The 21089-nt window shown below is 33.5% G+C and overlaps 3 protein-coding genes across 3 annotated transcripts; 1 reads left to right on the top strand and 2 right to left on the bottom strand.

The window, feature by feature from the left end:
* Positions 1 to 4069: 4069 nt before the first annotated feature.
* On the bottom strand, positions 4070 to 8293 carry LOC127256109 (uncharacterized). Its single transcript, XM_051281944.1, has 3 exons — positions 5884 to 8293; positions 5610 to 5801; positions 4070 to 4864 (listed from the first exon to the last, which is right to left on the bottom strand). The coding sequence occupies exons 1-3, from the start codon at positions 7998 to 8000 to the stop codon at positions 4303 to 4305; spliced, it is 2871 nt and encodes a 956-aa protein (XP_051137901.1). The 5' UTR covers positions 8001 to 8293; the 3' UTR covers positions 4070 to 4302.
* An 809-nt stretch (positions 8294 to 9102) lies between these two features.
* On the top strand, positions 9103 to 11136 carry LOC127256139 (uncharacterized). The gene is made up of 2 exons (XM_051281985.1): positions 9103 to 9604; positions 10760 to 11136. The coding sequence occupies exons 1-2, from the start codon at positions 9216 to 9218 to the stop codon at positions 10863 to 10865; spliced, it is 495 nt and encodes a 164-aa protein (XP_051137942.1). The 5' UTR covers positions 9103 to 9215; the 3' UTR covers positions 10866 to 11136.
* A 786-nt stretch (positions 11137 to 11922) lies between these two features.
* LOC127256263 (ABC transporter C family member 10) lies at positions 11923 to 19613 on the bottom strand. The gene is made up of 12 exons (XM_051282167.1): positions 19409 to 19613; positions 16414 to 18502; positions 16015 to 16335; positions 15847 to 15933; positions 15186 to 15770; positions 14958 to 15122; positions 14577 to 14871; positions 14267 to 14481; positions 13510 to 13815; positions 13356 to 13419; positions 12255 to 12494; positions 11923 to 12178 (listed from the first exon to the last, which is right to left on the bottom strand). The coding sequence occupies exons 2-12, from the start codon at positions 18466 to 18468 to the stop codon at positions 12060 to 12062; spliced, it is 4452 nt and encodes a 1483-aa protein (XP_051138124.1). The 5' UTR covers positions 18469 to 18502; positions 19409 to 19613; the 3' UTR covers positions 11923 to 12059.
* Positions 19614 to 21089: the final 1476 nt, after the last annotated feature.

Below are 21089 nucleotides of genomic sequence, written 5' to 3'. Positions count from 1 at the left end.
AATATTTTAGTATTATTATACACAATTTATAATATTACAATATTTATTTATACGAGGAAAGTAATAAATTCATAATAAATGTTATATTATGTACTTTCCATTTTACTATTTAAATTTTAATAAAACAAAACAAAACAAAATGTAAAAATAATACTTGGTGTGTTCTAATTTTAATCAAATAATCATACACCAATATCAAAATACTCCTTCCGTCCATTTACAGTGGTTACATTTATATTTGGCGTCGTATTTAAAAAATAATAGTATTTTAATTATAGTAAATAGTTAAAAGTAATGTAATGATATTTTTGCCCTTACTTTTTTTGTGTAAAAGTAATGATGTGATGTAAAGTAAAGATATTTGTGGAAAAAAATAGAGTATTTAATGAAATATAAATTTTGTAATTGGACATCCCTAAATAGAAACATATAAACTTTGTAAGCGGACGAGGGAGTATGATCTTTATTTAAATTATAAATATACTACTATTACACATAAACTTATTTTTACCTAAAGTTAAATGACAATGTTAAAAGCTCTTACATATTTTCACTAACCAATAAAATAATATATTTTTTTAATTTATTACAAAATTCCAAAGTGCCCCTTTAAAAAAGGACGGAGTGAGTAACTATCGCGAAAAATATAATACTCCTATTTTAGTAAAATATATATATGATGCGTTTGGTTATCTTATATATAATATAAAATCAAATATTTTATCATTTCCGCATCAGATGTCCACTTCTGTTAGACACACAGTATTTTAAGTTACGTTAGTAAGTTATTAATATAAGTGATGCTATTATTTATTATTTTTTATATGAGTAATATCATTAGTATTTTAAATATTTTTAATATTATATGTCAATAAAATATATACCATAGGATATTATTTAAATTAGAACTAATTTTATAAAAAAAATTTAAAATTTTAAATATAAATAAAAATATTGTCTATTGAAGATATATATAAATAATTGGGTTTTGAATAGGTCATATTTATAAAATATTAAGAATTCAATTAAATTGATTTGTATTTATTAGAATATATTTAAGATGAGTAAATTTACTAAAAATAGAATTTGATCAATCTCTTATGAGATTCATAAAAAAAAATTGATCACCTGTGACGAGATACATAAAGTATAATTTAAAATAAAATTGTATTCCCTCCGTCCAAAGTATACGTATTTTTATTTTGGGACGTCCAATTAAATTACAAAGTAACTATTTTATTAAATACCCTATTTTTCCCATAAATACCTCTATTTTACATCACATTATTACTTTTATACCAAAAAAATAAGGACAAAAATGTTATTTTACTACTTTTACCTACACACTATAATTAAAATACAATTATTTCTTAATCTCCGCGCCAAAAATAAATATATGCTTTTAGCTTAGACAGAGGGAGTATAATATAATATAATATAATATATTCAAAACACTACTCTTAGCCTTGAGTGGTGTTTTGAATATATTATATTATAAAAATATATTCATATTATACTATTTTTTGTATATGATAATTCCTTTAAGTTTGAGATACAATTATTTATATAATATAGACTAGTAAATTTTCAAAAAAGATAATTAAAAGTATATTTTTTATTGAAAAATAATTAAAGAGTGAATCCAAAACAAACACACCAATATTAATTTTCAATTAGGATTATTAATTAGGGTGCAGGCACAGGGTAAGAAGCACGGGGGTGGTCGCATGTGATTGCAGCTTCACAATATGCTGACGTCGTATATGAAATCATAACTGAGCGGCTCGTCACCGTTGATGGTGCGTCAGTGGGCCCTACCTTTGATTTTATACAGTGCACGTACAGAAAATAAGGCTATAGTTGTATGTGAGAATGTCCCTACACTGTTCATAATTTTTTTTTATTTTACATATACATTTTTTTTTTCAAATTATCATCATTATTATTATTATTTTATTTTAGTTCATTTTATTTAAAATATTATTATTTTTATTATTTTAATTAAAAAGCACGCTATAATTAAAATATTTTTATTTTTTTATTTAAATTACAAATATATTATTATATATGTAAAATAAAAGATTAAAAATATCAAAACGTAATAAAAATAAAATAAAATAAAATAGAATATTTAAATAAAATGACGCAGAAGATAAATATATATCTTGCATACGGATAAAATTAATATATATTTTTTTAAAAAATACCAATATAAATAATATAAAGACTTTTAAACATATATACTCCCTGTCTCATTATATTTGACACTATTTTTTCCTTTATCCAATAATAATTGACTAACTTTATATTTTTTGCGTAAAATTTACTAAATTAAAATATACTTAATAAATATAAATTAATTTAATTTATTACATAACATATAACATTGTATAAGACCCATTTAAAACCTCTTATTTATATATTTCAAAAAAATAAATATTTTTATTTTTATTTAAGATTTCACCCTTTTTTAAATTAATTTATGTCAATTATAAACAAATAAAAATACTATTTACTTATATAATAGAAATTTTAATCTCTGCATAATGAAATATCATAATTCACTATTATTAATTAATTAAATATTATTTTTTAAAAAAAATATTGTATCCCTAATAAAAGTATCAACTATGTTCTAATAAGAAAATAATATTTATTTATTTATTTTCAAATTTTACTATTTAAATTTCACCAAAAAAAATTCCTGTGATTCCGTCCCATTTAATTATTTATATTATATAATAATTATCTGTACTAATATATTTTTTAACTATTTATTAATTACACAATTTTTGTACTTATAGTAAATCAGACAAAAAAATACTAGATAATATTATATTTTTATAATATCAAATCAAATATTTAAAAACCTCTAAAAAAATAAAAATCCACTCATTATTAACATGACGAATAGACAAAGAAGGATACAATAAAAGGGATCACAAATCCAATTCCAATTGTGCACTTTCGGGTAGCTGCTGTAGATTTTTATATCATTAAAAAAAAAAAAAAAAAGAATTTCCACTTTAGTTTCTTTCATGGGTAAATTTGATGGACATGTTCAATCACCTCATGGCATTTGTATTCTCATATTTCAGACAAAAAGACAAAAAAAATTACTACCCAATGCCTTAATAACACATCAAAGGGAATAACAAAATTTTTTTAAAAAAAGAAAAGAATTTAACATTCAAATTTTGGTAGGCCAATATTATACTCTACACATCATCTAAAAACAGGGAGACAAATAAAAGGGGGCAGCTCTCTGCACTGCACTTTATATAACGGATATTACAGGTAATATTCCCCAAAATATTCCACTCTATCTCATGAATTAGGAATTAGGGTTTGTTTGATTTATGTTTCCAACCAATCTTTTTTACTATTAAGATCTGTAACCTAATATTAATAAAATAAAAAATAATTAACAATACTTTATTCCATTACACAAATAAAAAAAATAAATATACTTTTTCATCACATCTCCCAATTTCCTATTTATTCTATTTAATCCTATCCACCTAAATCTCTATGTCGAAAATTACCGTATATAGAATGGATGAAGTATTATTTTTCGAATAAAAACCTAAACTAACACAAACCAAATAAATCCTTAAGGATAAATTACATAATACACATATAAAACCTCTATGTATTAGAATAAACTCTACATAATATACCCTTTTGTCCAAAAATAACAAATATGAATCAAATTATTATCATACAAATGACCCTATAGTGAATAAAAATAAATATTGTGAAATATTTAATATAACCTTTTATTAGTAAAAATATATAAAATAAATATATTGATTGGTTATTTATCTATAAATTATGCAAAATTTGTTTATTTTCAAAAGTCATGGATACAATAAATAAAATACATAGCATTTTTAATAATAATAATAATAATAATAATAATAATAATGAATCCACCGAGTTTCTTTTTCGGCAAATTTTATGTGGCAAAAAACACTTGGCTGATAAGACAATAAAAAGCTACAAAGATTTTGATTCCATCGCGGGGATAATCTAAGAGCCTAAAATCAAAGCAACTCCTAAACAAATGTGATAAATATTGGCAATAAAAACTTCACACTACAAGAAGAGACAAAGTGGGATTTAAAGTTATACAGAAAATGAATCATGTAAGCATTTGTTCATATGATCAGAGTTCAATCTAAAGAATAAAAATGGCAAGAACAATAATATTAATAATAACAATACTAAGATGTGATTCTATTCTATTCTATTCAAGTTATGAATTAAAGCTTTTTAGATTAAGCAAAAGATGGACGTTTTTTAACTATCTTGAAACAGAGCTCTAGAAACAGGAAACGGCGATTTTCCAGAATCATTTTGTGTCTCACCTATTGCCAATCTAGATCGTTTATTTCCCGACATAGGTGTTTCGCATACCACGCTATAACTAGATGTTGGTAGCCTATTCTTATTCCTTTTAGATTTATTAGTAAGAGAGTCGTGCTTACCTTTCGACATTTTTGAATGTTTTGGCGCCCACACTCTTTGAAGATCACGCGCCTTGCTGACAAATCGTGCAGTTCTTCTGGCCCTTTCTCTCCTCTCCCGGGCTTCATTTAGGATCATGGCATGCTCATCTTCTCCGATCCTTTCGGAGTTATTCAAAGGATTGGCGATTGGATGAGAGGAATCGCCTTCGGTTGAGACTGATTGGCTTATGCCGGCATCACGCCTCTCAGTTTTGTCTGGCTTGTCCCTCCACGATTGGTTGCTATCCTCACTGTTGAAGAGGTGGCTTGGAGCTTCGTCCTCATCACCGAATGGCAGCAAATCCATTTTCGCGTAAATCTTTTCCACAATATCTTCAAGCTTGGCTGAATACCTGGATAAATATGGTGTTAGAATTTCCTCTTCCTAAGAGATTATATGACTCTATAGTTTTGAAACTTTTGGCTCTATTCATCTACAATAATTTTTTTAAAGACAAAATTGTCCATAACTTCTTTGTGGTTTTGAAACTCAGCGTAAATTTATCTTTATTTTAAAAATTGCATGACGCCCCTTTATACTTTTAAAAAGGTTACATGAAATCCCTTCTGCGGTTTCGAAACCCAGTGTAAATCTCTATTTTACTTTAAAATTTGCATGGCAACCCCTTATACTTTACAAAATATTGCATGAAACCCCGTCATGCAAAAAAATACATATAGAAAATTATCTTCTCATCACACAAGGGAAGTTTTATGTCAGCAGAGTTTCATGCAACGTTTTTGAAAGTGTATCATGCAATTTTTAGAGTACAAAGAGATTTACACTGAATTTTGAAAACACAGGAATTTTGAAACTACAGGAAGTAATGAGCAATTTTACCTTTTCTTTTAAAAAAAATAATCATATCAAATGTACTTTTTCTTTCACAACAAATCATAACATCATATACTAACTTTTTATTTTCTCAAAATTTTCAAAATTCCATAACTTTTGGTATAAATGGAGCTATGTTTATCTACCAATAGTTAGAAATGTCGGCTGCCATATGAATTTAGAGGACATTGCACCAAGAAAAATATGATCTTTATCTACAAATCATATCAAAGGAGAACATGGATAACATAATTGAGTATAACCTTGCTTTTATAGTTCGTTCGACATAGTCGTATAGGCTGATCGGACCTTGAAATCCTCCAGCAACAAGGTACTGAACGATCTCTAACAGAGCACATATCTGCTTCAGCATCTTCTGTTTTCTAGATTCCGCCGTTACTGCTGAAAGATCCGATTGCATAATCTCCATTCGGAGTAAAATCTGGAACTCATATCTAAATCATGTTAGGGAAATTCTGGAAAGAAAGATATAACATGAACACTGCTATTGTAATGGAAAAGTAAACAGAAGGATACTCTCTAACTATGTTCTCTGACGATGAACAGGGATCGAAATCTTGGTGTATCTTCTTCATTTCCTTAGGTGTCTTCAGCAGAATCTTGGCTAATTTGTCGATTACATATTCAATATCAGAGCCATCGGGATTTTCCTTCAGCTGTTGATCTTCACAATTATTTTGAGTGTTGAACTTATGTTGTAGCCAATGAATTGAAGACTTGACGACCCGCTCTGCCAGATTCTGCAAATCCTTTCCAGAAGTTAAACCCTGTTGGATTCTTTCAGATAGATTGTTGAAAAAGGTCTCGGCTGTCTCTGGTTTTGCAATCGGCATAGCTCCATCTTTCGCCGGAGATGGCTTCCAAGGTGAAGCATTAGAAGAGGATGTTACCTCAAACTTGGTTCCAGGCGACGTTTTCAAGCAATGTGAATTGGCACTACCAATTTGTTTCATCCAGCATTTAAGAAACTTTAGCTTCTTCGATTTTTCATAGTATCGGGCCATATAAAGCTCAAACAAATCAAAATTAGTCCCACCAAAGGCCGCCTTGCAGAAGGAACTCCATGTCATTTCCTGATACAATCGCCTTTGGCTCTTCGTCATTTTTCTATCTCTATGCGGCTCACAATTCCCGGAAGTTGAGGTATCAGTTTGTGAACCAAAACAACTGTTCGAATCAATCATGCCCGCATCACATGTATCACGAATTTTATCATCATCTATCTTGGAGAATTTAGATCCCAATTCATCTCCAATCGAAACACAACCAGCATCAGCATCCAGGATGTCGATGAGGGCAAGATGAGTCGTGAAAGGCTTCAGACAACCTGTGACTGTATCCCCATTCTTACCGGAGAGTGCGACCATTGCCCAATAGCCTTTCACATGAAGAAAGCTCAAAAATATTTGCCATATTGGCAGTTGATCATTAGAGCTCACTCCACCCATTTCTCCCTGCAGAATTTCAAGAACCCTATTGGCCAAAATGTTACCATCACTCTTCTTTGTGTTCTTCCCCGACTCATGAAAGGGTTCGCGCACTAAAACTGTCTCCCTCGAGCCTCCAATCTTTCCACACTGCTCGTATCTATAAATAGATTTAACAAGAAGCTTAGCATTTTCTTTGCCTAAATCAGCCCAAAATGATCGTCCGAAGTATGAACTCTGTGAATCTCCATGCGCCGATGCATTCAAAATGTCATCATTCTTGATACTACTAGACGAACCTGACATGCTCAAGAACTCGAGATCGCAGCACTTGCATTCTAATGGCTTTGAGTTCACATCCAATATCTCAAGGCTCAATTCTCCTCTATGATGAAAATCGCCGAAACTATGAATGTCGAAGGACATCCCAATTTTCGGATAAATTAAACATAAAGGTAATAGTGCTGATCCCAAAACAATCACATCACTAGAACAAAATCCCCAACCGAATTTCCTAAGATCTTCCTTCAAACAGTTTAATTCGATGCCAGAGTTTCTATTCTTCTCATCCATACATTTGATTTTCTGTTCTTCAATCTTGATATCGATAAAACAGAGATGAATATCCCTTGCAACAAATGCATCATTCACACAACTGAACACTTCATCAAACTCTCGAAACTCCAAATAATCAGCCAAAGAATTAACAGATGAACTAATAGGCGAAATCAGAAAGACCAAATTGGATGGTATTTTAAAAAAATCGCCATTCTCCTCACCTGGAAGATTGGAATCCTCTTTGTCCCAAGCGCTGCTGTGTATTAATTGAAGCAACGAGCTCGCCGTGTAAGAAGCACGTGGACAGGATCGCGAATTTGGCCAATCAGCGACGCTGCTAATCGAATTCAAGCTATTGCAGAGGGAATCTAGGGTTTGGGAGGGACGGTTAAATGAAAGGGAAGAGAGGGAAAATTGCGGTGGGAGAACAGCGGCGGAGCGAATAGGAGATAGCGATGAGAAAAATAATTTGTAGGCGGAGAGAGATTCCGATATCGGAGGGAAGCGGAGCAGCCGGGAGGCGACGGCGGTGACAGCCCGGAGGTAGGGTGTAGGGTCTTGGAGAGTGAGGAATGGATACAGATCCACGAGTAGAACTAAGCGTTTGGTTCTGGAGAAGTCCGGCAGCGGTGGACTCACCGGCGGCATTGGAGAAAAGTTCTGTCGATGGCGGCGTTGCGTAACTCCAGAGATTCAAACCCGCCGGAGAGAGGTTAGATTTGAGGAAAAGTGGGTTGCTATTATGCGCCGCGGGGGCTCACGATAAAGTCGTGCGCGGGAAACGGCAAAAAAGAAAATCAGAACAGGCGGGCCAAAATATATTTTTAAATAATCTGAAGAGAAAATAGAAAAAATAAAAATAATTCCAAATCAGGATGATTTCTTCAAAATAGTCTCAGTTATAGACTTGTAGCATATTTTCTTCCTGGTTTCGTTTTAAATTTTTTTTGAACGTATTTTAAAAAAAGTACACACTTGTTACTTTTATATCATTTATATAATCTTTTATATTATAATTTTAAATTTTTTAATTAGATTTAGTATTATAAGTAATATTATAATGAGATACTATTTCCATTCGATTCTAAAGTTACATTTATTTTTACATATTGATTTTTGCATATTAATTACTTCATCAAAGAAGTATACATTTATTTTTGGCGTCAAATTTAAAAAATAATAATATTTTAATTATAATGGAAAGGTAAAAGTAGTGTAACGACATTTTTGCTTTTACTTTTTGATATAAAAGTAAGGATGTGATGTAAAGTAAAGGTATTTGTGAAAAAAAGTTGGGTATTTAATGAAATGATTACTTTATAATTGAACGTCTCAAAATAAAAATATGTATATTTTGTAGCTGGACGAATATTATATTAAAATATAATATTAAAAAAAATTATAAAAAAATCACTCAATTAGTGTCTTATAATATTAATAAAAAAATATTTGTATAAAAAATTATACAAATATAAAAATATTTTTAAAATTAAATATAATGACATAAAAATTAAATATGACCCGAGAGGACAAAGTATTTTATAAAAGAAAAAACAATTTTTTCAAGAAACTATAAAGTCAAAATAATAAAAATCTAAAATTTTGGGCAAGAAACAAACCCTACTAGTTTTATTGGACTGAAAGAATAATATTTTTTCAAAAGAAAACGAAAGAAAGCACGTGTCTGGAAGGATTGTCACGTGCGCAACGGTTATGAGAGTAACCCTCCAAAACGACGACGTACTGAACTCTTATCTTCATCTTCTCCAAATTCCCACTCCGTCCATGGGAAGCTTAGAAAATTTCTAACTGCAGAGAAAAACTTCTAACTGCAGAAAAAAGGTGGAAAGGAAAGATCAAAAGATGCCCGCCATATCCACGGCCTTCAAGTTTTCGATTCTTTCACATCCACGGATATTCATTCCAAAACTATTATCCCCTGGCAACCATTCCGCGTTTAGAAATTCTTCATCCTGGCTCCAATTATACACCTCAATCGCAAATTCTAGAACAACTCTGTTCAGTCTAAATTCTTCCGGGGAAGAATCGGGCGTTTCAGAAGCTGAGGACGAATGGTTGCAGAAATTACCAGACAAAAAGAAGCCGTTGTATTCGCACAGTTTGCCTTGTGTGGAGGCGTGGCTTAGGAATTTAGGGTTTTACCAGAGCAGAGACGATAGGGCTGTTTGGTTCGTCGAGAAGCCTAATTGGCATGCCCAGCTTTCACTTGATGTCACTGATTTATACATCAGGTTTGTTGTGCATTTGGAGATTGGATTTTTGTGGTTTGGATCATTTTTGGTATTTTGTGAATTAGGGTTTCAAATTTGTGGTTTCTGTTACTCGCATTGCTGATTAAGAACAAAGTTGCATAGAGAATTTTCAACAGTATGAGGATATAAATTGGCAGTTTGATGAGTGATGATTGCAGAGGATAAATAATTTTGTCCTGTTAGAATGAAACTGTGTGCTTATAAATTGTGTTGGATTCAATTTTGGTAGACGCCATTGTTGCTGAATCAAGCTTCTAAGATTTGAGCAAACTCTTTATGTTATGGAGTTTGGTTACTTAATTTGGGCTATTCTATGTAGAAGTTTTGAAAGTTTAGGAGATTTGGAAAATTTCGGAATAGTAAATATTAGGATATTTGATGCTGATGCTCTGTGAGAGGTAAAAAAGTAGTATTTGACAATGCTATTCCGTGAAAAATCAATGTCGATAAATGAAGTGTTTAAGTTGGGTTGTTTGGTTTTGATTTGATTTTGTTTTAGATAATATTTTTATATAATATTTTGGAAAAGAAACTAGTGAATTTTTATCAAGAATGGTGTATGCTGAATAGTGATGATTTGGATTTGAAATGCAAACCAAACACACATGGTCTTGATTTTGTATTTTAGTTTTGGGTTGTGGTTTAAATTTTGATGAGATTGTTGTGTGTTAAAGAAAATAAAACTAAACTACGAGCAAAAAGATTAATGGGTTGGCATAAATAGAAAGATACATATATATTACTAGGCTACGTTTAGATATGTTTTGGAAACATTTTAAAATTTTAGGTTGGTTTGAGAAATGTAAAAAGTTAGAATCGAAAATAGTTGTTTAATGCAGGTGTTGTATGTGAAGTTTTGAATAAAAAATAGATTCATTGATGTAATGTTTTAACTAAAAAATATGTATTAGATGTGATATTTTTTTAAATGATACATTTGATGAATAGTGCGTAGACGAGTTTGAAAACATAAGTAAATAGAGTCATTTGCAACTCCATTGAGTTGTTGCTTCGACAAATTAACTTCATTTAGAGTATTCGATCTATTGATGTACTAAATTTAGATTAGCTCAGAATCTGGATTGGATGTAAGTATCGATTTTGAGTTGATTTTTGTGGTAATAACAAATGTAGGTATCTCAAAGTTGGGCCTGGAAATCTTGATAAAGACATTGAAAGAAGGTTTAGCTATGCATTGAGTAGAGAGGATATCGAAAACGCCATTCTTGGAGGGCCCTGAAGGTTAGTTTGGATGTTAACGGATTCCGGCAACCACAGCCCATCTCCGGCGAGCTCCCTTTCATTGATCTCTCATTCTATTATATTCTATTCTATTTTGCCATTGGATTAATCCTTCATTATATAGAGTTAGTTCATGTTTGGCGATGGTGTTAATGGAGATAAGAGAATGTAATTAGAATCCATATGGAATGGAGAGAATAACAACTTTGGCTTTTGATGATGATGACATATTGGCATTTGTTGGATTGAACTTTATATTAGCATTTAAGAAATAATTTTTCTATCTTAATATATAATTATTAATATTATATAATAATTATTTTTAAATTATTTATTAATTATAATCTTCCTAAATTGTCGTATTTACCATGTTTTCTTATTTAATATTTTAATTTGAAATAACTTTTAAAATGAAATATGAATAATTATGTAGATATTATAAAAAAAATAGAATAATATTTTTTTATTAAAGGTTAATCTTTGAGATAATATTATACTTTCTCCCGACGGAGAGAGTATTATTTATATAAAAAGTTTTCCAATTTTTTTCAAATTAAAGATAAATAATTTTATTTTACTATTATACTAAAAATAAATTTTATATTTAATTAAATCCATGTTTATATAATATTAAATAATTATTTTAATTTAAAATTTCAATATTCAAAACTCCAAACACAAGTGCAAAAGAAGCCAACACATATAAATGCATTTCCATACACAATTTTAATTTTTATATATTATTATTAAAATTAATAATATTCAAATATCACAGTATTCAAACACATTAAATAAATATTTTAATTTAAAATTTTACTATATAAAACTTTCAACCCAACTATCAAATTCATAAACAAACAAACACCTGGCCCTCACCCCTATGATAATATATAGTCAACAGCACATTCTATAAGAAAGGACATAATGATATGAAGTGAACTAGGGTTTGTAAGGTTATAAGTTTTAAACATTTGACATATTTAAGTTTTAGTTGCCACAAATGATTAGCTTATCTTGCTAACCTAAATAGATAGAGAGAGAGAGAGAGAGAGAGCTCATTGAACATTAGCCTTCCTTCACACATTTACTTACTACACAAAACAATATTACACTACATGATGATATATTAGATCATTCATTCCTTCATTTTTTGCCAATATCTAAATTAAACCTTAAGGTTACCTTAAGTTAGTTAATATGCAGATTCTTCTGCAGATTGGTAGTGAGACCAATACTCCTTCACTAGTTGCCCGAACAACGACTCATCCCGCTTCATCAGCTTCCCCGGCTCGTCGAATTCCACCACCTTGCCTGATAATCCATCATAGTTAAATTAATAATGTATGTATAGATAAATGATCGATAATTAGGCCTAGCCTAAGCCTACCGTCGCTGATGGCAAGAACCATCGTGGAGTCCATCACCGTCGGTATTCTATGAGCCACAGTGATCACAGTGCATTCCGCAAATTCAGTCCTGATCGTCTTCTGCAGGATCATATCCGTCGCATTGTCTATTGACGCAGTCGCTTCGTCCAGGATTAAAATCTTGCTTCTCCTCAATAATGCGCGCCCTAAACAGAACAACTGCCTTTGCCCCATGCTCCAGTTCGATCCGTCTTCTAAAACTGCAAAATATAAAGTGTATATTATATTTACTTGGTGTTTTATTCCTATACGAATCTCTGTAAATATTTCTAAAAATTACGATAATAAAAGCCAACAACATATATAAGTAAATACTAGACAACACACTCATAACATTCACCCTGATCTATGAATTTAGAGCAGTTATACATACATGCCAAATTATTCGGAAACTCAGACTTGTTAAGGCTCGAGCGAAACAAAAATACTAAAAAATGATCGAATAGATCTGACTCAACAAAGGTCGATCACGAACTACATACATTTAAAAAAAGAGCTAATAGTCATGCAAAGTGACATTCCTTCAAAGATAGGTAAAAAGTAAAATAGAGTATTACATAAATTTATTAAAGAGTTAGTAAAAGAATACAAGGATAAATAAAAATAATAGTAGCAAATTAGTAATTATTTGTAAAAATAGTGGTCTTAAAGCTATGGGTGAATAACTATAATGAATTATGTATAAATTTAGCGGACAACAAAAAAAGTGATATAATTACTCCGGACAGAGAGAGTATTTTGTAGGAACATATATTTCTTTCGTTCCTTAACAAAGTATCTATTTGTTTTTTCGTCATTGCATATGTATTATACAATACTAATAGAAATATCTTTATTTTTTTCTTTTAATTTATACAACGTATGAATATAATATAAATATTCAAAGTTCGAAAAGAAAAAAATAAATGGATACTTAGTTAAAAGATGAAGATAGTATATTCTTAAAAAAATAAATGGATATTTAGTTAGGAAATGCATACAGGAAAAAAAATATATATATATATATATATATCAAATAAACCCAGCCAAATGTATGCCAAATATTAAAGGTGAAAAGTTACCTGGTGAATCTAGTCCCTCTTCTTTCTCTTGCACAGCATCTTTTAGTTGACACTTTCCCAGAACCTGTCGGTATATTTTTCATGGCATCAATCTATGCATAGATAGAATTTACTAAAAGCAGTGAAAGTTTAATTTAATTTAACACCTTTTTACCTCCCATATATCCTCATCACTATGTTGTCCCAATGGATCCAAGTTGTACCTCACAGAGCCGGTGAAAAGAGTCGGGTCTTGAGGAATAATTCCAAAACGTGACCTCAAGTCATGAAGCCCGATTTTTGTGATATCGACACCGTCCACCAGAATCTGCCCTCCGGCCGGCTCGACCAAACGGAACAATACGCCGATAAGTGTAGTCTTCCCACTGCCTGTTCTTCCGACAATGCCAATCTTGTGGCCTCCTTCAAACGTGCAAGTAATGCCGCATAGAACAAGCGGTGCATCGGGTCGATACCTTATCTGTTTCAAGGTTCACAATGTGTTATTAGTTCCAACATATTGTTACAAAAATGACGGCTGTTGTGCTGAATTATTTTATAATTCAGTATACCACTAACAAACAAATAACATACACGACACTACAATTAACAGACCTAACAGCATACACGATATAACTACAAATAAATAACACAATTTATATTAACATGATACAAAATCAAGCATGTAACCTGACACCACATGATATAATCATGTACATCTAATGTTACTATTGATTTCAAGATAAAAAATAAATTCATACGATATAAACTAAAACAACACATGCTTTAATAATATATGTGTTAAATAGAAACATATATTGCCTGTCTATTTTATATCGACTTACTACTGATTGGGGAAAATAAGCACCGTAACCGTCCTGTACAAACATATATGGTGTCGAAAATTGTTCAAGAGACTAGTATCATTTTACCTCCAAGTTTTTTATTTCGACTCTGCCCTCGCTCGGCCAGTTGGCAGGGGGGCGACTCTCCTCGATAACTTCAGGCGCCTCGCTTTCGATGTGCATGTACTGGTCGAGTCTTTCGACTGAAATGATGTAGTTCGCGAGCATGCACTGGTTGTTGATGGAGAAGACAAGGGACATGTTGAGCGAGAGACCGTAGGACAGAGCCATTCCGATAAATCCTGCAACAACATTCAACAATGAGATCAGTTCTTACACGACAGTAAAAAATAGCACACGACAGACCAATCTAGCTGCTCGGCGCATTGATACAAACCAGAGGTGAATGTTCCCGAAGGAAGCAAGACCATGCATAGGCCGGCGAAGGAAAGAACAACAGCACTAAGAGTCTCTAGCCTCTGAATCAGCCACTCATTTGCCGAAAAATAGTGAAAGAACGGGCTGCCATTCGTGTCGACTAGTTCCAGATTCTTGGCGAAGAACCTGTCTTCTTCTTTGAATGCTCTTATAGTAATCACCCCGGCCACAGATTCAGCCAGATGGTTTGCGACGAAAGATTTTGTCGTCCCATTTATCCGCATCAACTCTTTCGCCGAGGCGAAGTAATACTTCTGCAAATGTGCAGCAGATTATGTGTATACAATAATGAAGAATATGCAGTTCAGCTCATAGAACAATCTACATCGAAGAAGGTTACCTGCAGGCGGATAGCAACGTAGATCATTGGTACAGAAACGAATAAAACTTGCCATGTAATGACAGCCAACACTGCGAGATTAGTGTAGCAATTTATAGTCGATCCGGCTGTGAACACGAAGTTGAAGGGGATGTCGAGATCAGTGATGCTCAAATCTGCCGAGACCTGCAGGAATCGCGACGTTAGTTTCGTGCGTGGAGTTGGATTAAAACTGCAATGAGTTCTTACCCTGCTTAGTATTCTCCCGAGAGGCGTTGAGTCGTAAAATGTCATTGGAGCTCGGAATAAAGATATCAGTAGCTGCGAAAACAAGGCTCTCGACGCCTGCATTCCGAGCATGACTGTGGCCACGGTTCTAACAATCAGAAATAGCGTCGACACAACGCCAATCAGCAAGTACACAAGAATCAACCTCAGCGTCTGTACGCGCGGATCGTCGACATTCGCTGCCATCCAAGAATTTTGAATCACCTGACCGATGGCGAATGTTAAGTGACTGAGAACAGCCGCGGAGAAGATAAGAAAGCCTTTGTTCTGCTTTAAGTAGAGAATGTAAGGCTTAAATCCTGTATCCCCAACATCCCTCTCTTCTTTCTTTATCAACTGCTCGCCTCCCGGCGCCGTAGCATTTTCTACGTACGTCTTCCGAATCTCTTTTGGCGAGGCTTTGCCCCTTTGAGAAGCAGCTACTTCTGAAAGCCTTTCAGAACCGGCAGTCTCTTCGTGTGCATGGACAAGATCCCGAAATTCTTGGCAAGATGCAAGCAATTCAGAGTAAGGTGCAGCATGTAAAATCTCGCCATCGGACATCAGCTGTTCGAAATTTCATATTTGTTAGAAGATATATGAACGCGAAAGTAATATTCGAAAATGCGCAAGGAAAACTCACCAAGATGGAATGGAATGCAGGAAGGAAATCGACTTGATGAGTAACGAGTAAGACTGTCTTCTGCGATAAGGCTGCCATAACATATTCCTGTCAAACGCCAATCATAAAATCAATTAGCAACGAGCGAAACTCAAGCATAGAGCCGAGGAAAAATGGAATCATGCTAACGTTGAACAAGCTTGTGGCGGTGTGTGCATCGACAGCGCTAAAAGGATCATCCAAGAGGTATATATCAGCATCTTTATAAAGAGCACGGGCGAGTTGGATTCGTTGTTTTTGTCCGCCACTGAGATTAACTCCTCTTTCACCTATCTCAGTGAGATCACCATACGGCAGAAGCTCGAGATCCTTTACCAGCGAACACCTCTCCAGCGTATCGTGATACCTCTTGCTGTCCAAGGCAGAACCAAACAGAATGTTTTCTCGAATGCTCCCTGTTTGAATCCAAGCAGATTGCGAGACGTAGGCAATGGTCCCGTGTACTTGAACCTACAAAAATAAATCACCTTGAAAATAATCAATATGTAAAACCTGAACATTATTAAAGGTTAAGACCATCTAACTTACAGTTCCTTCGGTTATCGGGACCTCTCCAAGAATTGCCGCGAGGAGGGTGGACTTCCCTGAACCTACTTCGCCACAAATTGCGATCTTTTCACCTTGTTTAACTTCCAAATCAATGTTTCGTAGTGTTGGCTTTGATTGATTCCCGTCCCACGAAAGATTGGCCGACTTGAAACAGACACTGTGATTAGTATCATCTGCGAGTGACTTTCCCCGGACATTTGCAGTTTCCAGCTCGGGCGCCTCGAGAAACTTCACAATCCTAGTAAAAGCGACATTCGCTTGAATGAACACTCCAATGACATCGGGGATAGTTCTAACAGGATCCTGAACCAGGCGCAACGTCGCAACAAATGTAAAGACATTGCTAGAAGTCAATGGAACGCCGAGGAAGTAGCAAGCGCCGAAGGTAGCTGCCGAGACTAACACAGGGGAAGACCAGAAAAGGAAAGAATTGTACGCCCTCCGGATCTGAACAGCCGACAGCCATTTATCTTCAACCTTTCTCAGATTCTCTATAGCGCGCCGGAAGTGAGTCTCCCACGCGTATAACTTCAAAACCTTCATGTTCACAAGAGCCTCGCTCATGGCCTTCAATCTTTCGTCCTGCGCCACCATGAGTTTGCTCTGAAACTTATGCTGTAGCTTCGCCAACGGCATATTGCACAGAACAGTGATGATTATCACAGTCACAGATGCAACCGTAGCAAGTCCAACAGCCTGGAAGAGAATGGCAATTGCAAAACAAAGCTGGATGCTCGTCGTCCATATCTGATGAAACCAGAAAGGGAACTCTCCGATTCTGTAGGCATCCACGGTAACATAGTTCATGATTTCGCCGCTGGAGTGAATCAGCTTAGCGGCATTAGATAATCGCAGCTGTTTTCGGTAGACAGCTGCAGAGAGCAAAGATCTTATCTTAAGACCGAGTAGTCTTGCTCGAAAGTACCACTGTCGTTGAGCTATGGATTCGATCATTTTTGTACAGAAAAGTGTGATAACCAATACATACTTTTCGTATTCGAAATCCTCCTCGCCTTCAGCGACATTGATGAAAGCTTTGAGCAGCAAAGGACCTGCGGAAACAGTGATTACCTTCAATAGTGCGAAGAAACCAGACATGAATATCTCTTTCCAGTGACATAAAAATATCGTCTTCAAGATTGACGGCTGGGATGTTGAACTAGACTCCCTTTGTTCGCTATGTTTCTCCAAAAACTTCACGTAGCATGACTCTGCTCGATCATCCTCCCGCAACTTTGGCATATCTTCATCCTCAAGAGTTTTCTCCTTCCCCAATCTCATCAATGGATTCAGCCACCAAAATGTGTATCTACTGAAGAAACCTGCTCCCGAAAATGGAGTCACAGTAGCAACTTTACACTCTTTGCTTCTGCCATTGCCATTGCCAAGAAGTGGATTGTAAATATCTTCATTTCCTGCATCTCCTCCATATCTCAAACCTTTGTAAGTGCATAGGATCAAGACAGTAGATCCTATGAATGACAGAACATCCGTAACAATCTTAACCGACATCTCCTTCCTAAGAACAGCAGCAATAACCGAGAATCCACACATTATTCCAGCAAACAGGAATGCAAGAATCGACAACAACCTCAATGGAGCTCTCGAATAAAACTGTCCCCTGAGGCTTACAAGCAACCCGACGACTAACCACATTAGTCCATGAAGCACGAATAGGATCCACCAATGCATAGGCAAAACACCCCGCGATTTCCTCAACTTCTCCTCCAAGATCCAGATTCCCATAAATAAATAAACTAATCCAAGAAAGCCATTATACATAGCTGATACAATCTGCAGCCTTGATTTGTTTCTTAGAGACGAAACCGATGATTTGGATGATGCCTTGGATAAAACAGTGAACAAGAGCATGATAAAAAGCACAACATCGAAACTAATTGTCACGACATGATTGGTGCAGGAAGAAGGATGCATCAAGAACATCAGATCAGCACGGCAAGAAGTGCCGTGGACGGTCCAACATCCAGAGTCATCGTCCCCGCAGAACAGAGTCCATATACTCCCCAACACCATCCTCTCTCAATTGCTATATCTGCCCTTCCCAACTCTGGATTTTCGGAAACAGACTATCAAAAATGTTTTCACATGAATAAATTTCTTGCAAGATTAAGAGTGGAGCATATGAAATCTAACAAGAACTCAAGATGGATACAAAGCAATCACAGCCAAAATTGATATGATCCCAAACAATTTTGGGAGAGAACAAAGTCAATTCTTGATAGCTTGACAGAAGGATGCAAATTTTTTGATGACGTAAATGCATCTATATATATATATATATATAATATCAGTCAATTGAGGAGGAATCAATCATAGTATGCTCTTCCACGATCTACCAGGTATCAAATCTCAGTAGTTATAGCCATATCTAATGTCTCATTTCTTACACTAGCAAAAGCAAATATATATAATCAATACAGCATCATGGATAAACAAATCAAGAGAAATACGCCATACACCTTACATACAGTATGTTACGTCTTACAGTGTGTGTATATATATATGATGTATTTCAAACATTTTTTTTTATTTTGGCAATATTTAATTTTGGAAAAGCATCTCTATCAACTATATTTTTTATCTCACGGAACATAACATCAAATTGGCATCAAAAATACTAATAAACTAAATCGGAACCTCAATTTCACTTTTACTGTGTTTTGGAGTGTGACATGAGCAGGACAAGGAAGAAGAATGCAGCCATTGAGTAAAACAAGCGACGACAGACACGAAAGGTCGAAAACAATGATTAAATAACGCCATTAGTGGCTCCATTAAAATAACCCTAAATCAGAGCACATAATCACTAAACAACAAGGCGAACTAATTAAAAATATTCAAGGTCCAGAAATGGGGGTATCGTAGAATCTCCGAAACTTAAGCATCAATACAGCAGAAAACATCAAAATTAAGAATGGGGCAGGTAATACATAATCCAAAACGTTCGGCGTACCGCGTATAGGGTTCGGAGTGGAAACGGCGCGGAAACTTCGAGGATGGACTCAGAATATATAATCGAAAGACGACGACGCACGGAATGACGTCGAATGCGAACACGTCATCATCACTGCTCGTGTGGGGATAGATATATATATATATGTGTATGTATGTATGTATATGCATGTGTGTCGTGTTGGTGGTGTGATGTGCAAATGGCGTCACGGCTCACGTCTCTCCATGGATGGCCGAGCGCCGAACCGCTTTTGAATTTCCACATCAATTTTTGATATATGCCAGCCCCATGGATGTGGGCCTTTGCAGAAACGCCAGGGTTTATCTATCGGGAGTCCATGGACCACGTGTCCCAGTGGATTCCCACTGTTGGTGGATGCAGATCCAACTGTCGATGGCCTGGATTCGTCCCCTATTAGTTAATAGTAATACTGAATTATATACTACCAAATATGGTATTTTAGGAAGGATAAATCAATAATTTATTAATAATAACTCATAATATTTTTTTTTTATTTTTTTATGAGTAACTTTATTGATATTTTAAATATTTTTAGTATTATATTTTAATAAAATATATATAATATAGATATTATTTTGTAAATATTAAAAATTTATATAATACAAATAAATTTAAAAATATAATTATTTATTTATAATAAACTTAAAATTAATTTTATAAAAAAAAAGTTTTAAATATAGATAAGAATACTTATTTATTGAGATGGAATAAAAATATATGAATTTTGAGAGAGTAGAGTTAAAAATTAAATTAAATTAATTTATATTTATTAAGTATGTTTAACATGAATAAATTTACTAAAAATAAAAGGAAAATATTTTTATGAAACGAATAAAAATATGAAAAGAGTTCATATGTTGCGGTACGGAAGAGTATAATTCATAGTTAAATTTAAGACTATTCAAAAATACTTGTATCCGAAATCAAATAGAATACGAAATCATTTTTTCAGAAATTTCGGCTAGTTCGATTATTCGATTTTTATATTAAAAATTAACTATATTATTTTAAAACTTTAAATTTAATTGTAAATTTGGCTTATACAAAAAGATACACAACCATATTTATTTTAACGCGGCCATACTTTTTAAAAGACAAATTTCTTAATGTATTAAAAGAGGTATACGGATCGTGTTATACACAATTATATTTAAACATCATCAAGATACATAGCCTTAAGATAAGACATGATCGTGTACAATTGTATACGGTCGTGTAAAATCATACACAATCGTGTTACTACAATCAACACAAACTCAATCAAAGTACACGATTGTGTATGGTCTTAAGATTATGTCGTGACGGTGTTTAAACAGGCCGTGTTAATATATTCAAAACAAAATATAGTCAAAATTGACTATAAGTCAACACCGTTATGTCCGCGTCACTGATTTTTTCAATATAAAACTGGGGGATGGTTACGGTGCTGATTTGAACAATGCTGAGTTTTTGCATCAACACACGTTAAATATGTAAACAACACACATTAGTATTACACACAACACATGTCATGTATAATAAAGGTATATGTTGTTTTTTAATAATAAGTGTATTGTATACAAATATGTTACGTGTTAAAAGCAACTTATGTGTGTTGTATGAGAGTATATCATGTGTTGTTAGTTCATGTATTGTATTTGTATTATATTAAAATATATAA

The sequence above is a fragment of the Andrographis paniculata genome, unplaced genomic scaffold, assembly GCF_009805555.1.
Source record: "Andrographis paniculata isolate CXL003 unplaced genomic scaffold, ASM980555v1 Contig55END, whole genome shotgun sequence".
Classification (NCBI taxonomy): domain Eukaryota; kingdom Viridiplantae; phylum Streptophyta; class Magnoliopsida; order Lamiales; family Acanthaceae; genus Andrographis; species Andrographis paniculata.
This window is presented reverse-complemented; position numbering and strand designations above follow the sequence as displayed.

Bases quoted from the DNA above. Each gene is read 5' to 3' on its own strand.
- LOC127256109 (XM_051281944.1), bottom strand. From the start codon at position 8,000: ATGCCGCCGGTGAGTCCACCGCTGCCGGACTTCTCCAGAACCAAACGC. The intron at 5,802-5,883 runs GTATCCTTCTGT...AACATGATTTAG, and splicing joins TCAGAGAACATAGTTAGAGA to ATATGAGTTCCAGATTTTAC. The intron at 4,865-5,609 runs GTTATACTCAAT...ATATTTATCCAG, and splicing joins GAACGAACTATAAAAGCAAG to GTATTCAGCCAAGCTTGAAG.
- LOC127256139 (XM_051281985.1), top strand. From the start codon at position 9,216: ATGCCCGCCATATCCACGGCCTTCAAGTTTTCGATTCTTTCACATCCA. The intron at 9,605-10,759 runs GTTTGTTGTGCA...TAACAAATGTAG, and splicing joins GTCACTGATTTATACATCAG to GTATCTCAAAGTTGGGCCTG.
- LOC127256263 (XM_051282167.1), bottom strand. From the start codon at position 18,468: ATGGTGTTGGGGAGTATATGGACTCTGTTCTGCGGGGACGATGACTCT. The intron at 14,872-14,957 runs GTAACCTTCTTC...GCACATTTGCAG, and splicing joins ACGTTGCTATCCGCCTGCAG to AAGTATTACTTCGCCTCGGC. The intron at 13,420-13,509 runs GTAAAAAGGTGT...ATATACCGACAG, and splicing joins GTGATGAGGATATATGGGAG to GTTCTGGGAAAGTGTCAACT.